This window comes from Meles meles, chromosome 6, assembly GCF_922984935.1.
Source record: "Meles meles chromosome 6, mMelMel3.1 paternal haplotype, whole genome shotgun sequence".
Lineage (NCBI taxonomy): Eukaryota > Metazoa > Chordata > Mammalia > Carnivora > Mustelidae > Meles > Meles meles.
The window spans coordinates 48,787,674-48,801,779 of record NC_060071.1 but is presented as its reverse complement, the minus strand read 5'-3'; the positions used below and the strand labels follow the sequence as shown (position 1 = coordinate 48,801,779).

The following is a 14,106-nucleotide window of genomic DNA, read 5'->3' as shown; positions in this document are numbered from 1 at the left end:
TACAAGAAATCTGGATGGTAGCCTCGGGCAGAAGCACCCAACAGCGAGCCAACTGCTTAGTGAATGCCTGAAAACAAGACCATGTAAACATCTTCCTGTTGCCTAGGCCTATAAAAACAGAACTAAGTGACAGATGCATGAAGTGGCGTGGGTGGCTGGGCAATGAGGCAACCAGTAGGAAGGAGCTGGCTGCACCTCCAGGTGTTAAAAAAGGCCAGAGTTGCATATTCAATGAGCCAACACTAAGTCAATTTAAGAGTGAATGTTTTTCCATTTCCTTGACTCCCACAGCTGTCCTTTCATTACTTTATTCTCTTCAAGCCTGACCCAAAAGTTCATTTACCTTCAAATTCTCCCATACAAAATGATACAGAGGAGTATGGAGAGTCTAGACCCAGTTTGAATTACCTGACTAACACTTATCAAATGACTGCTTAAATACGAGGGCCGATACTGTTGACTGATATGAAGGGTAGATAATTAATTTTAAAAAGTGGCAATCTCGAGAAGCTGGACAATCTTACTAAGAAGTTTGTTGCGATCCTCTGGATAGGTATCACAAGCAGACTATGGCATTTGAGACTCCTAATAAATACTTGGTGTAATTTACAACGATAAGCCCACATTGAGAAGGGATGGGAAAGTCCCACATAGCACTTACCATCTTCTGTTTCCTGCCACACGATGCCCTCGAGGTTGACACTTGTCCCAGGTTCACAGGGGCCCAGGCACTCAGGCTCTGTAGCCAGAGCCACATCACATGTGTTGACCCCAACTGATCGGGTACGAACCATGATCTGCTCACAGGGGGATGAGATGTCATTACTGACCACTGGTACCAAAAGGTGCAGTGGCAGCACCGCTGGTGTAGAGACAGGAGACTCCATCTGTGAGGGAAGAAAAGTAGTAGCTGAGTTGCAGAGAGAACATTTAGAGGAAATACCTTCTCTATGTTTAATCTAGTCCTACATTCTTTCCTGCCAGTGCGGAAGGCTCTAAATATAAGATTTTGGTCCTTCCTTTCAAGTTCCAGCTTGTGATACCACTACAAATCTAGTCGTTTATGAGAGTGCACCCTGTGGTAGGAGAAGCTGTATTTCTTATTAATGATCTTCCTCATAAACTGTGCTTAGCTAAAAGTGTACTACAAAAATCCTGTCTCATTTTAAAACCTCTAGTGATAGAGAACCAGGTCCAGATTTCAACAGTATTTAGAGCACATCGATTGATGAGAAAGAAAAGATTTCTGAGGCATGTTCTACTGCCATCACTGTGTTTCCCACCAATCTATCATTTGACAAATAATACATTAATCAGGTTAAAATCCAAGAATACGGGAAGGGATAAAGAAGGGGAGAAAATATCCAGAGCCTAGAAATGTCACTTCAAGAAGACTAGAGCTTTAACTCATCTTTAGCTAGAAGGACATCTACTTAAAAGTTATAGGAGGGCTAGGAGCAATCTGATGGGGGTTTCTAACCCTTAGAGATTACAACAGTGACTGGTTAATAAGAATGACATTTGGGAGCATGAATCCAACATCAAATTAACTTTAAGGAACAGCAGGTGCTATTGCTATCCAGAAGCCAATTCATGGCAATCTGCAGATGAAGTTGGTTACGCACACACAGACAGAAATAGGTGAACACAAGAACCAGCAATCTACCTCTACAACTAGAACCTCTCACAAGAATGCAATCACTTAGAAACCAAAAATTCAACATATCCAGAATTAAAAGTTGTAATAAAGAGGGTAATAATCCCTTAACTCCTTAAATCCTAGCATTTATCAGACTCATGAAAATACTCTGAGTCTACAGTGCCCAAATCCTAACTGAACAGTGTCCTGCACATGCAAAAGCACTCAGTTCACACACTGACTCATCTTCCCTGAAGATTAAGTATGATACCACTCAAAAGACCTAGAAAATGAGAGTCAAGGATTGTGATTTTCTTCTCCTTGTGAAAGACTTTTTTAAAAAGATTTATTTATTTTGAGAGAGAACAAGCACAAATGAGCGGGGGAGGGGCAGAGGGAAAAATTCTCAAGTAGATTCCCTGCCAAGCCCAGAGCCTACATGGGGTTCTGATGCAGGACTCCATCTCACAACCCCAAGAGCATGACCTAAGCAGAAATCAAGAGTCAGACACTCAACTGACTGTGACACCCAGTACCCCACAAAAGATTTTTTAGTGCAGTCTGAATATACTCCTTCAATGGACCTACATTTAGAGAGCCACATATGCATTCATAATCCAAGCTGCTGGACAGTTCTGCAACAGAACTCTGGTTTTACTGAATGACCACTGCTGAACCTATATTCTACCTTCCTTTCTTAACACATATTCACACACATACACACACACACACGCACACACACATCCCTTCCTGGCCTAAGATACTACTCTAGAAGCTGAGATCTGGGTATAGCCTCTACTGCAGTCAGCTCTCACTTCTTGGCTTAGAAGTCACTGCTATTTGTGAATCATCACTGAGTCCACTGAATGCTAGAACACAGATTCTGACGAATTCTGGTCCCTGAGAGGCTGCCAAAACATTATCATTATTTGCTTGTTTTCATGCACCCACCTTCCCCCCGACCCCCAACCCCATACTTCCCTAACTCCAACTCTTTCATAAAAAGAAAAGAAAGTCAAAGCCCGTATAATGAATTTTCTGCATTATGGTCAAGGCCAAAAGATATCTTTGCTTTCTTTAGATGTGCTAGATCCCCAAAAGGCCTGTAAAATTTCTATGCACAGATCTGAAGGTAAAAACACAGAAAAAGTAAGCTCAAGTCTCTGCTAACCCTGTATATGGCTGGAATCTGGGTCTAACCATCAAGCCCTTTCAGGAATGTTTCAAGAAGGTAGCTCGTAACACTTTGGACCTCAAGAATTACAACAGAGTACACAGATCATCTTTACTCTTGGCCTCACCGCTGTTTTTCTATTTTTTTTTCCCCTGGAGAAGAACTGAGACAAAAACAATTTCACAATCAGTATGTACATTTCCTTTGCTTAAGAGGTTGTTGTCTTTTCTATACCATTCTTCTACTATCAGAAGTTCCGGCAGGGTCCTCCTTCTTGGACACAGATTAGCTTGAATCTTTTAAGTCACTCCTCTGAACTTTCTGACTGCCTTGCTTGAGCATGTCCTGTTGCTAATCTGTTCCATTGCTGAGGCAGCAATCCAAAACAAAGAAGGAGGTAAGTCCCCAGGGAGTCACCTACACATGCACGTGTGCGTGCATGCGCACACACACACACACTCTCTCTCTCAGCCATCAAGGGCAGCTGTTTTCTAGAAGTGGTTTCATTTCCTGGTAGATCATTCACTGTCTCTGGGAGACCAATGAGAAGGGAAGAAAGCTACTAAAAATGTAAATAAAGCCAAGCCCCCAGTTCTGTACTGACAGATCCAAAAAACATCTAAGATTTAAGTAGGAAACACCCTTGTTGCATTCAGTTTGCCAAGTTAAACCCTGCTACAGAATACATGCAGAGAGGGAACTTAGCAGAAATAATCAGTTAGAAAAACAGAATGTATTATACAAAGAGCCAATTAACATGTATATGCACCAAACTACTCTTACTGATCAGCGGTAGAAGTAGAATTCAGGATCTCTGTTTGTGTGAGGATGACTTCATTTAGTCAGTTAATTAAAAGAGATTTTGGTGGGGGAAGAAGTAAAGAAATCCACCTATGGCTTTGGAACTCTTCAGTTCCCTACTTTGCAACAGAAATCGGAGGAGAAGTCACAGAGCAGCACAATAATGTTTAATTACGGCTCTAGCTCTGCTAATTACCATTTGGTCACATCTATAATCTACATTAAGCCACAATGCATAATAAGCAGCTCTGTGATATTCATCTAATAACCTAGGTGGCTTCATGGGATTTCATAGTCTACTATTCATTGAAACAAACACAGCTTCATTTACCACTCTCCAGGAGAGGATAAAATCAGAAGAGGACTTATTTTGCCACCTTTCCCATATACCTAGGACACAAGAGAAGGAATCGTCAGGAGACTGGTGCCAGCAGGGAAAACTGAGTAACAGGAACATAAAAAGTTAAGGTCATTAAATACCTTAATAGCTATAAAAACAATAAAACCCAGGCCAATTCTTGGTCTCTAAAATGCTAGAGTGCCACAGGGGGGCTCCCGGGACTCACTGGAGATTAACAACAAAACAAAAGAAAAACCTAAAAAGAGACAAGAGAATTTAAAGATGGAAATATCTTAAATTTCCCCAGTTCGTGTCCTTTATCTTTTAATGATACGTCTTTTCAATTCACCTTTAGATATTACTCTTAATAGCACCTATTGGAGATCTAAGTGTTGATAGGCAGGTGATGCAGAAATGAGGACTGGAGAGAATAAAGAAAGGCCAGAGCCATTAATCTCCCCTCAAGAAGTAATATACACTGACTTCAGCTGCCTCCCACCTGAGAGGAACTGATGGAAGAAAAATTTAAGGCTGCAACATAATTTGGGGGGTAGAAAATGCAGCGAAGAAATATTGGGGACAGATATTTCCCTCTCCTCTTCACAAATATGAGTCTGATACCTTCATCTTTATAGTCAAAAGGCAGAGAGGAAGATGGCTCTACTGTTACCTTCAGTAACTCTAAGTAACTCCCTTTATCCAAGAATGAAAGATAATTGGAGATAATGGTTAGGTAAATGTTCAGATTTATACAGAATTATTGGACAAGATTATATAGAACACAGAATGTCATCAAGTATACTAAATACTATATTCTCTTTCTTTGATAATTCCAAAGGTCCTTCAAGATTTTATAGTGACTCAGCTTCAGCAATACTAACAATACTATAGATTCCTGATTCATGAATAAACATGAAAATACTCCCCTATAAAACTTGATTATTGGGTGCCTGGGTGGCTCAGTGGGTTAAGCCTCTGCCTTCGACTCAGGTCATGATCTCAGGGTCCTGGGATCGAGTCCCACATTGGGCTCTCTGCTTGGCAGGGAGCCTGCTTCCTCCTCTCTCTCTCTGCCTACTTGTGATTTCTCTCTGTCAAATAAATAAATAAAATCTTAAAAAAAAAAAAACAAACTTGATTGTTGGCAAAATTTTTATTGTAGTTCTGTTTTTGAGAAAGAAAGCAAATGTGGGCGATGGGGAGAGGGAGAGGGAGAGAATTTTGAGCAGGCTCCACACCCAGCACAGAGCCCAATGTGGGGCTTGATCTCATAACCCTGAGATCATGATCAAATGGAAATCCAAAGTCCAATGTTTTTTTTTTTTTTAAAGGTTTTATTTATTTGACAGACAGAGATCACAAGTAGGCAGAGAGGCAGGCAGAGAGGAGAGGGGAGAAGCAGGCTCCATGCCGAGCAGAGAGCCCGATGCGGGGCTCGATCCCAGGACCCTGAGATCATGAGCTGAGCTGAAGGCAGAGGCTTAATCCACTGAGACACCCAGGCGCCCCCCAAAGTCCAATGTTTAACCAACTGAGCCACCCAGGCGCCCCTATGGTGGGTTATCAAAAAGAATAACAGGTATTTATTCAAAATTCCATTTATCAATTTTATTTTTTTTAGAGAGAGAGTATTGAGGGGAGGAGGGGAGGGACAGAGGGAGAGAATCCCAAGCAGAATTCATGCTGAGCGGGTGGGGGGCTGGGAGGGTGCTGGCAGGGGAGTGGGGGGGCGCTGAAGCCCATGACTGCAAGATCATGATCTGAGGCAAAATCAAGAGTCAGACACTCAACTGCTGAGACACGCAGGCCTTCCCCATTTATCAATTACATTAATTGTCTCTAAAATTAAAATATAGGAAAAAATCTTCAATTATTTGAACTGCCTCCTGTTGACTGAGATTTTGAGATAAAAAAATTTATTATATTTTTTTAATAATTACAGATTATCTTTGCTTATCCTGGAAGATCAGTAATTACTTGTTTCCAAGAGCCTGGCTGGTAAGAAATCACAGTAACTGAGGATAGAAGAAGAAATCTGAATTCCTCCTTTCCACAAAGCTCTTAACAGAATACAATAGAATATACCAAGTAAATCACAAATCAATACAACATTTAAGTATTAGTGAAGGAGGAAATCACCTTTTCAAACACTCTTTGACCCTGACTACTGGAAGGAAGGTAGATGGAAGAAGGAAGGAGAAACATAGGCTGCAGGTCTGTTGTTCTAGATTTCACTTAAGCTTGCTTTGAAAAAGAATTTGATTGTAACTCTGGTTAATTTCCAAGACATCTTGTAGCAGAAGGCAAGGAGGAAAAAGTGAAAAAGACAGACACAGTAGCTGGCACCATTACCAGCCAGCAAAGAGTTCTTTGAAGCCACATATTCTGTTATTCACAGACAACTTAATTTAGCACTCAATTTTAACCAATCAGCCTGGCCAAGGTCAGGAGTAAAGGCAGCTCCAGTTTGTACTAGAAAATGCAAGTGCAAGTGAACATATAACTTGAAGACTATAAGACTAGCCATAGCGAGATCTCCTGCAATGATCCCTATAGAATATCAGGCTCAAACCCAAAAGACCTCTTCTGATTTTAGTATATGTGCTGCCGAAGCGAGCACCCAAAAGACCTCTTCTGGTAAAGAGAAGATAGCACATCATATGACTCTAAAATTCAAGCCTGTCTTAACTTCCCAGTGTGTGGGAATGGATATATTATCCTGGAAATTTAACAAAGGAAGAAAAATCATAAATAAAATCACTGTATAACATAAATTACATGGTAGTGTCCATTACTGTGGCACAAGTTTTTTGAGAGAAGCATCTATTCTGCTCTTCTAACTCTTCTCAATCCATAATCTCCTGCCTACTTGAAATTCACCACATTTTCCTTCAGCAAAGCTATTAACTTTGCAGCTGATGAGTGATGATAGGGACTTGAGTACTACCTCTGAAATTATTTTTTTTCCACAGAAGGCTGATAATTCCTCCCATTCCTGTACTGTTTCAAGGGAAGCACTAGAATTAGCTTTTCAAGAATAAAGAATGAGAAAAATTCATTCTTTGGTAGCCACTACTCCCTTTCCTAACACAATTCTTACTTCCTTTCACATACTCATTTCCTAAAAAGTCAGGACTGGAACTTCTCATCTCTACTCCATTCTCTAACCCCATAGGATATAAAAACAAACAAGAAAATAAGAAACAAGGGGCGCCTGGGTGGCTCAGATGGTTGTCTGCCTGCCTTTGGGTCTTGGGATCAAGCCCCTCGTCAGGGTTTCTGCTCAGCAGAGTCCGCTTCTCCCTCTCCTACTACCTCTCCCCGCTGCTCGTGCTCTCTGCCTCGAATACATAAAATCTTAAATAAAACCAAAAGAAACAATAACCCACAAAGTAAGGTAAATACAACAGAAAGCTAAAGTCTTTCTTCTGAATCATTCAGAATCACAGATGTCAGTAGAAAAGTCTCAATTTAACCAATATCATGAATAGAGCAAATTATACTAAAGAACCTAATCATCATTCACTCATAGTGATGATCCTATGAGAATTCTAAATTGAGACATCACAAACCACACCTTGTTCTGTAGTAGCTTGGAAAGAAGAAATGGGAATGATTCTCACTGCCTCAAGCCAGCTGTTTTTAAATATTTTGGTCTTGGGAAATCTTTTATAGTCTTAAAAACAGAGAATCTTACAGAGCTTTTATTTACGTAGGCTTTATCAGTTAGTATTTACTATATTAGAAATTAAAAGTGAAAGATTCTAACTTGTACTTAAAACAGCTAATGATTTTGAGGGTCTCCTGGGTAGCTCAGTAGGAGTCAGCTTGGTATTCTTCTTTCCCTCCCCCTCTCCTCCTCACTCTGCTTGTGCACTCACTCTCTCAAATAAATAAAATATTTTAAAAAATGAAATTAATGATTTTGAAATGACAAAATTAGAGACACATAGAACAGATTATTAGTTGCCAGGAGGAAGGGTTGGTGGGAGGTAGTAGAGTTGAGTGGTTAGATAAGTCAACACAAGGGTTCTTACAGTAATGGAGATGTTCTCTATTTTGACCATATGGTAAATAACCCAAGTCTACACATATGATCAAAATGCACAGAATTAAATATACACACATACACAGAGAGCGAGAGAAACACACATGCGAGCACAAGCAAAATGGGGGAAATCTTAAGATAGGTGGACTGCATTAATTAATATTCCCTTTACAATACTGTACTATAGCTCTGCAAGGTGTTACCATTAGGGGAAACTAGGTAAAGGATACATGAGATCTTTCTGAATTATTTATTAAAACTAATAATTATCCCAAAATAAAAAGATTAACAAAAAATTGAAGACCCCAAAGAGCTCTAATGTGGACTATGTCTATTGATATTTACCATACTAGAACTTAAAAAGAAAAAATTTGACTTGCATTAACTTGTTTAAAATGACTTTTAAAAACTTAGTACATACGAATACATGTAACATTTTAAATAAAAATAGAGGCGCCTGGGTGGTTCAGTGGGTTAAGCCTCTGCCTTCAGCTCAGGTCATGATCTCAGGGTCCTGGGATGGAGCCCCGCATCAGGCTCTCTGCTCAGAAGGGAGCCTGCTTCCCCCCTCTCTGCCTGCCTCTCTGCCTACTTGTGATTTCTCTGTCAAACAAATAAAACAAAATCTTAAAAAAAAAAATAGCTGTAATTTTTCAAAAGAAAGGGAAAAAAGAATAGTGACAATGATTTACATTTTGCAAATCTCTCCAATGGCTGGGTTAATAAACAACTGCTCGATTCTCATGTTTGTTTCTGCATTTAATCTGTTGGTGAAATGTGTCGAACTATATAAAGAAAACTGGCCTCACATAGATTTTATATATGTATCCTTTTCAGGTAATTGTGGTTATTCTTCAGTAAGACACCAAAACCAAACAAATGATAGTTTACTTAAAGGTTAATGGCAATGTGGAATCTGACTATATCAATGAACATTTTGTACTCTGTTACAATACAGCCCTTTGGTCTGTCTAGTACTTTGAATGCTTCTTCTACCCATGCATGATTTTTAACATCATATATTAGTCATTTGGAAAATACTGGTTCACTGATTTATACAACTTTTTCATATACCGACATATTCCATTAATACAAAAAAGTCATAGTCGCTGATATTGCCTCTGAGTTCATCAGAAAATCCTTTAAGTACTGGTAGACTGTCAAACTACTGGGGGCAGGGAGAGAGAAAAATTTCCAAAAATACAATGTTTGCTTGAAAGCTCATATTTTATCTTTTTTAAAAAAATTTTTTAAAATTTATTTATTTATTTATTTGACAGAGAGAGAGATCTCAAGTAGGCAGAGAGGCAGGCAGAAAGAGGAGGAAGCAGGCTCCCTGCTGAGCAGAGAGCCCGATGCGGGACTCGATCCCAGGACCCTGGGACCATGACCTGAGCCGAAGGCAGAGGCTTTAACCTACTGAGCCACCCAGGTGCCCCTCTCATATTTTATCATTAATAACAAATAGTGTTGATTGTTTTCCTTGGAGTTAATAGGCTCATTTCATTGACTTTTAAGAAAATGTCTGCAAATACCCAGCTCTGAATACCTATACTTTTAGTTGTACTTTCAAGTAAAAAGGACATCCCATGAAAAACTGGCTAGGTCAGCTTGCAACTCAACTGCAAAAGTGCTTTACCTAGAGAAAAATACATTTTGGCATGCAGCAGAAGTACTTTATATGTACTTCCCCTTTTGTCACATAGAATATAAAATGACATGTACTCACAAGGTGAGATTTTATATATAAAGATATTTTAAAGATAAACTGGCTTTTAAAGATATATTTTTTCAACCTTTTCACCTCCTTCACTCATTTCTCCCACCCCTACTCCCTGCTTCTGATAACTGCTAATCTGTTCTCTGTTTCGAGCTTTTTAAAAAGATTCCATATATAAGCTGGGTGTGATGCCAAAACAATGAACACTGTTATGCTGTAAATAAACAAATAAACGAATTAAAAAAAAAAAAGATTCCATATATAAGATAAGAGACATCATGTGGTGTTTGACTTTTTTCATTTAGCACAATGCCCTTCAGGTCCAACCATGTTGTTATAAATGGCAAGAATTAAGAATTCCCCCCATTTTTTTTATGGCCGATTTTTTGTTTATTTAAGTATAGCTGACACAGGAAAACGCAAGATTTAATTTTTTTGTGACCAAATAATATTCCATTGTATATATACGTCACGTCTACTTTATCCATTCCCCCATGATGGACTCTTAGGTTGTTTCCGTATCTTGGCCACTGTGAATAATGCTGCAATGAACATGGGGTACTTATATCTTTCAGTGATTTTGTTTTCTTCAGATAAAGTTCTAGGTAGAACTGAAATTGCTGGATCATATATCGTAGTTCTATTTTTATTTTTTGAGGGCCCTCCATATGTTTTTCATAGTGGCTGCACCAATTTACTTTTTCATCAACAGTGAACTTTTTTCCACATCCTAACCAGTATTTGTTATTTCTTATTATTTTGGTAAATAGCCATTCCAACAGGTATGAAGTGATACCTCGTAGTTTTGATTTGTATTTACCTGATGATTAATAGTGTTGAACATCTTTTTATATACCTGTTGCCCATCTGTTTATCTTCTTTGGAAAAATGTCTCTTTAGATCTTCTGGCCCCCTCCCCCCCTTTTTAAGATTGACTGATTGACTTGACAGAGAAAGAGGCAACACAAGCAGATGAAGCAGGAGAGGGAGAAGCAGGCTTCCCGCCAAGCAAGGAGCCTGAGGTGGGGGGTCAATCCCAGGACCCTGGGATCATGACCTGAGCCAAAGGCAGACACTTATCGACTGAGCTACCCAGTCACCTGCCCAGTTTTTAAACAGACTTTTCTTTTCTTTTTTTGGTGTTCAGTTGTATGAATTCTTGTATTTTGGATATTGGCCTCTTATCAGATATATATGCTTAGCAAATATTTTCTCCCATTCAGCAGGTTGTCTTTCATTTTGTTGATGGTTTCCTTTGCTGTGTTTGCTGTGTAGAAGCCTTTTTTATTTTATGTTGTTTTGTTTTCCCTTCTGTTGCTTTTGCTTTTGGTGTCAGATTAAAAAAATCAGTGCCAAGACGTATGTCAAGGAGCTTACTGCCTATATTGTCATCTATGAGTTTTATGATTTCAGGTTTTATGTACAAGTCTTAAATCCATTTGGGGTTGATTTTTGCATATGTTGTAAGATGGTGTTCAAGTTTCATTCTTTTACATGTGGTTGTCCAATCTTCCCAACACCATTTATTGAAGAGACAGTTCTTTCCCCATTGTATGTTCTTGGCTCCTTTGTCATAAATTAATTGACCACATATGTTTGGGTTTATTTCTGGGCTATTCTGTTCAATACCATTCTGTTTTAATTACTGAGCTTTTTAATGGAGTTTAAAATCAGGGAGTCATGAAATTAGAAATCAGGTATCTCCAGCTTTGTTCTTCTTTCTCAGAATTGCTTTGGCTGTTTGGGGTCTCTTGTGGTTCCACACAAATTTTATGATTGTTCTATTTCCATGAAAAATGCCATTGGAATTAGTGATTACACTGAATTTGTAGACTGCTTTAGGTACTATGGACATTTTAATGATACTCAGTTTTCCAAACCATGAGCATGGAGTATTTTTTCATTTATTTGTGTTGTCTTTAATTTTTTCATTAATGTCTTATAGTTTTCAATACATAAGTCTCTCGCCTCCTTGGTTAAATTTAGTCCTAGCTATTTTATGCTTTTTGATGCAATTGTAAATGGGATTGCTTTCTTAAATTTCTCTGGTATTCTGTTATTAGTATATAGAAATGCAGCAGACTTTTGTATTGATTTTGTATCCTGCAATTTTACTGAATTCATTTATTCCAACAGTTTTTTAAGGAGTCTTTAGGGTTTTCTATATATATATATCATTTGCAAATAGTGAGGTTTTTTGGTTTTGTTTTGTTTTTAATTTCCTCCTTCCCAATTTGGATGTCTTTTATTTCTTTTTCTTACAGAATTTCTCTGGCTAGGACTTCCAATACTATGTTGAATAAAAGAGGCAAGAGCGGGCATTCCTGTCTTATTCCTGATCTTAGAAGAAAAGTTTTCAGCATTGAATATGATGTTAGCTAAGGACTTGGCATATATGGTCTTTATTATGTTGAGGTATGTTCCCTCTCTTTATTATTTCTTAATTTCTTTATTTCTTAATTCTCTTTATTGAGAATTTTTATCGTAAGTGGATACTGAATTTTGTCATAAGCTTTTCCTGCATCTATTGAGATGATCATATAATCTTTACACTTCTTTTTGTTAATGTGTTGTATAACACTGACTGTTTTTTTTTTTTTTTTTGAAGATTTTATTTATTCAACAGAGAGAGAAAGAGAGAGCACACAAGTAGGGGGAGTCGTAGACAGAGGGAGAGGGAGAAGCAGGCTCCCCCCTGAGCAAGGAGCCTGATCCTTGCTAGGACTTGATCCTAGGACCCTGAAATCATGACCTGAGCTGAAGGTAGTCTCTTAACCAACTGAGCCACCCAGACACCCCTGACTTGTAGACGTTGAAATATCTTTGCATCCCTGGAATAAATCCCACTTGATCATGGTGGGATTTGAATTGTTGAATTCAGTTTGCTAATATTTTGTTGAGGACTTTAGTACCTGTGTTTATCAGGGATAATGGCTCATAATTGTCTTTTCTTGTGGCATCCTTGTTTCCTTTGCATCAAGATAATGCTGGTCTCCTAAAATGAGTGTGAAAGAGTTCTCTCCTCTTCTAAAAATAGTAAAGGTAGTGGGTTAATCATATATAAAGCTAGTATAAAGACTAAAAGGCAAAAGTAGGGAAAATAACTGTGATTACCATAATTAGTTAAGAGATACCCAAAATAAAAAGATGTAAAATGTGACATTGACAACAAAACCTGGGTAGGGAGAGAATAAAAAATAATAAGCTTTGGAACGGGATCAGCTTAAAAGAGACTCTTATGGGGCATCTGGGCAGCTCAGTTGGTTGGGCTTCTGCCTTTGGCTTGAGTCATGATCCCAGGATGCTGAGATCAAGCCCCACATCAGGCTCCCCGCTCAGCTGGGAGTCTGCTTCTCCCTCTCCTGCTCCAGCTCCCCCTGTTTGTGCTCTGTGTCAAATAAATAAATAAAATCTTAAAAAAAAATAGACTGTTATAGATATTAAGTTGTTATATACGTAGGCTTCACAATCACCTCAAAACAAAACTTACAGCAAATACACACAAGAGAAAGAGAAAGCAATATAAGTATACCACTAAAGAAAGTCATCAAACCGCAAAGGAAGAGAGTAAAAGGAAAGAAAGGAACAGATAGGAACTACAGTAACAGCCACAAAACAAATAACAAATGGGAATAAGTACCTATCAATAATTACTTTATTTTAAATTATTTTTATTTTTTTAATTGAAGTATAGCTGACACACAATCATATTAACTATGAAGTATCAATAATTACTTTAAACATAAGTGGACTAAATTTTTCCAATCAAAAGACATACAGAAGCACTTAGGCTGAAAAAACAAGACCCATTTATACGCTACCTACAAGAGATTCACTTTAAATATAAGAACACACACAGACTGAAAGTGAAGGGATGGAAAAAATATTCTACGCAAATGGAAAACAAATGAAAGCTGGAGTGGCTCTATGAGTAATACCAGACAACAGTCTTTTTTTTTTCTCTCTCAAATAAAGCCTATGCCCAACATGGGGCATGAATATACAATCCCAAGATCAAAAGTCACAGCACCCCCAGACGAAACAGACTTCAATTCTTTTTAAATTTTATTTTTCAGTGTTCCAAGAGTCATTGTTTCTGCACCACACCCAATGCTCCATGCAATAAGTGCCCTCCATAACACCCACCACAAGGCTTACCCAACCTCCCACCCTCAATCCCCTCCAAAACCCTCAGTTTGTTTCTCAGAGTCCACAGTCTCTCATGCCTCGTCTCCCCCTCTGATTTCCCCCAATTCACTTTTCCTTCCTTCTCCTAATGTCCGCCATGTTATTCCTTATGCTCCACAAGTAAGTGAACCCATATGATAATTGACTCTCTCTGCTTGACTTATTTCACTCAGTATAATCTCCAGGCCCATCCATG

The 14,106-nt window shown here is 38.6% G+C and overlaps 1 protein-coding gene across 4 annotated transcripts in view; it reads right to left on the bottom strand.

Annotated features, from left to right (window-relative positions):
* Positions 1-14,106, bottom strand: part of ZNF609 (zinc finger protein 609) — a 231,450-nt gene that overhangs the window by 62,407 nt on the left and 154,937 nt on the right. For all 4 annotated transcript variants that reach the window (XM_046008422.1, XM_046008418.1, XM_046008419.1 and 1 more), the window contains one exon: positions 662-887. In XM_046008422.1, the coding sequence (XP_045864378.1) occupies positions 662-887 (226 nt within the window). The remainder of the gene's footprint in view (positions 1-661; positions 888-14,106) is intronic.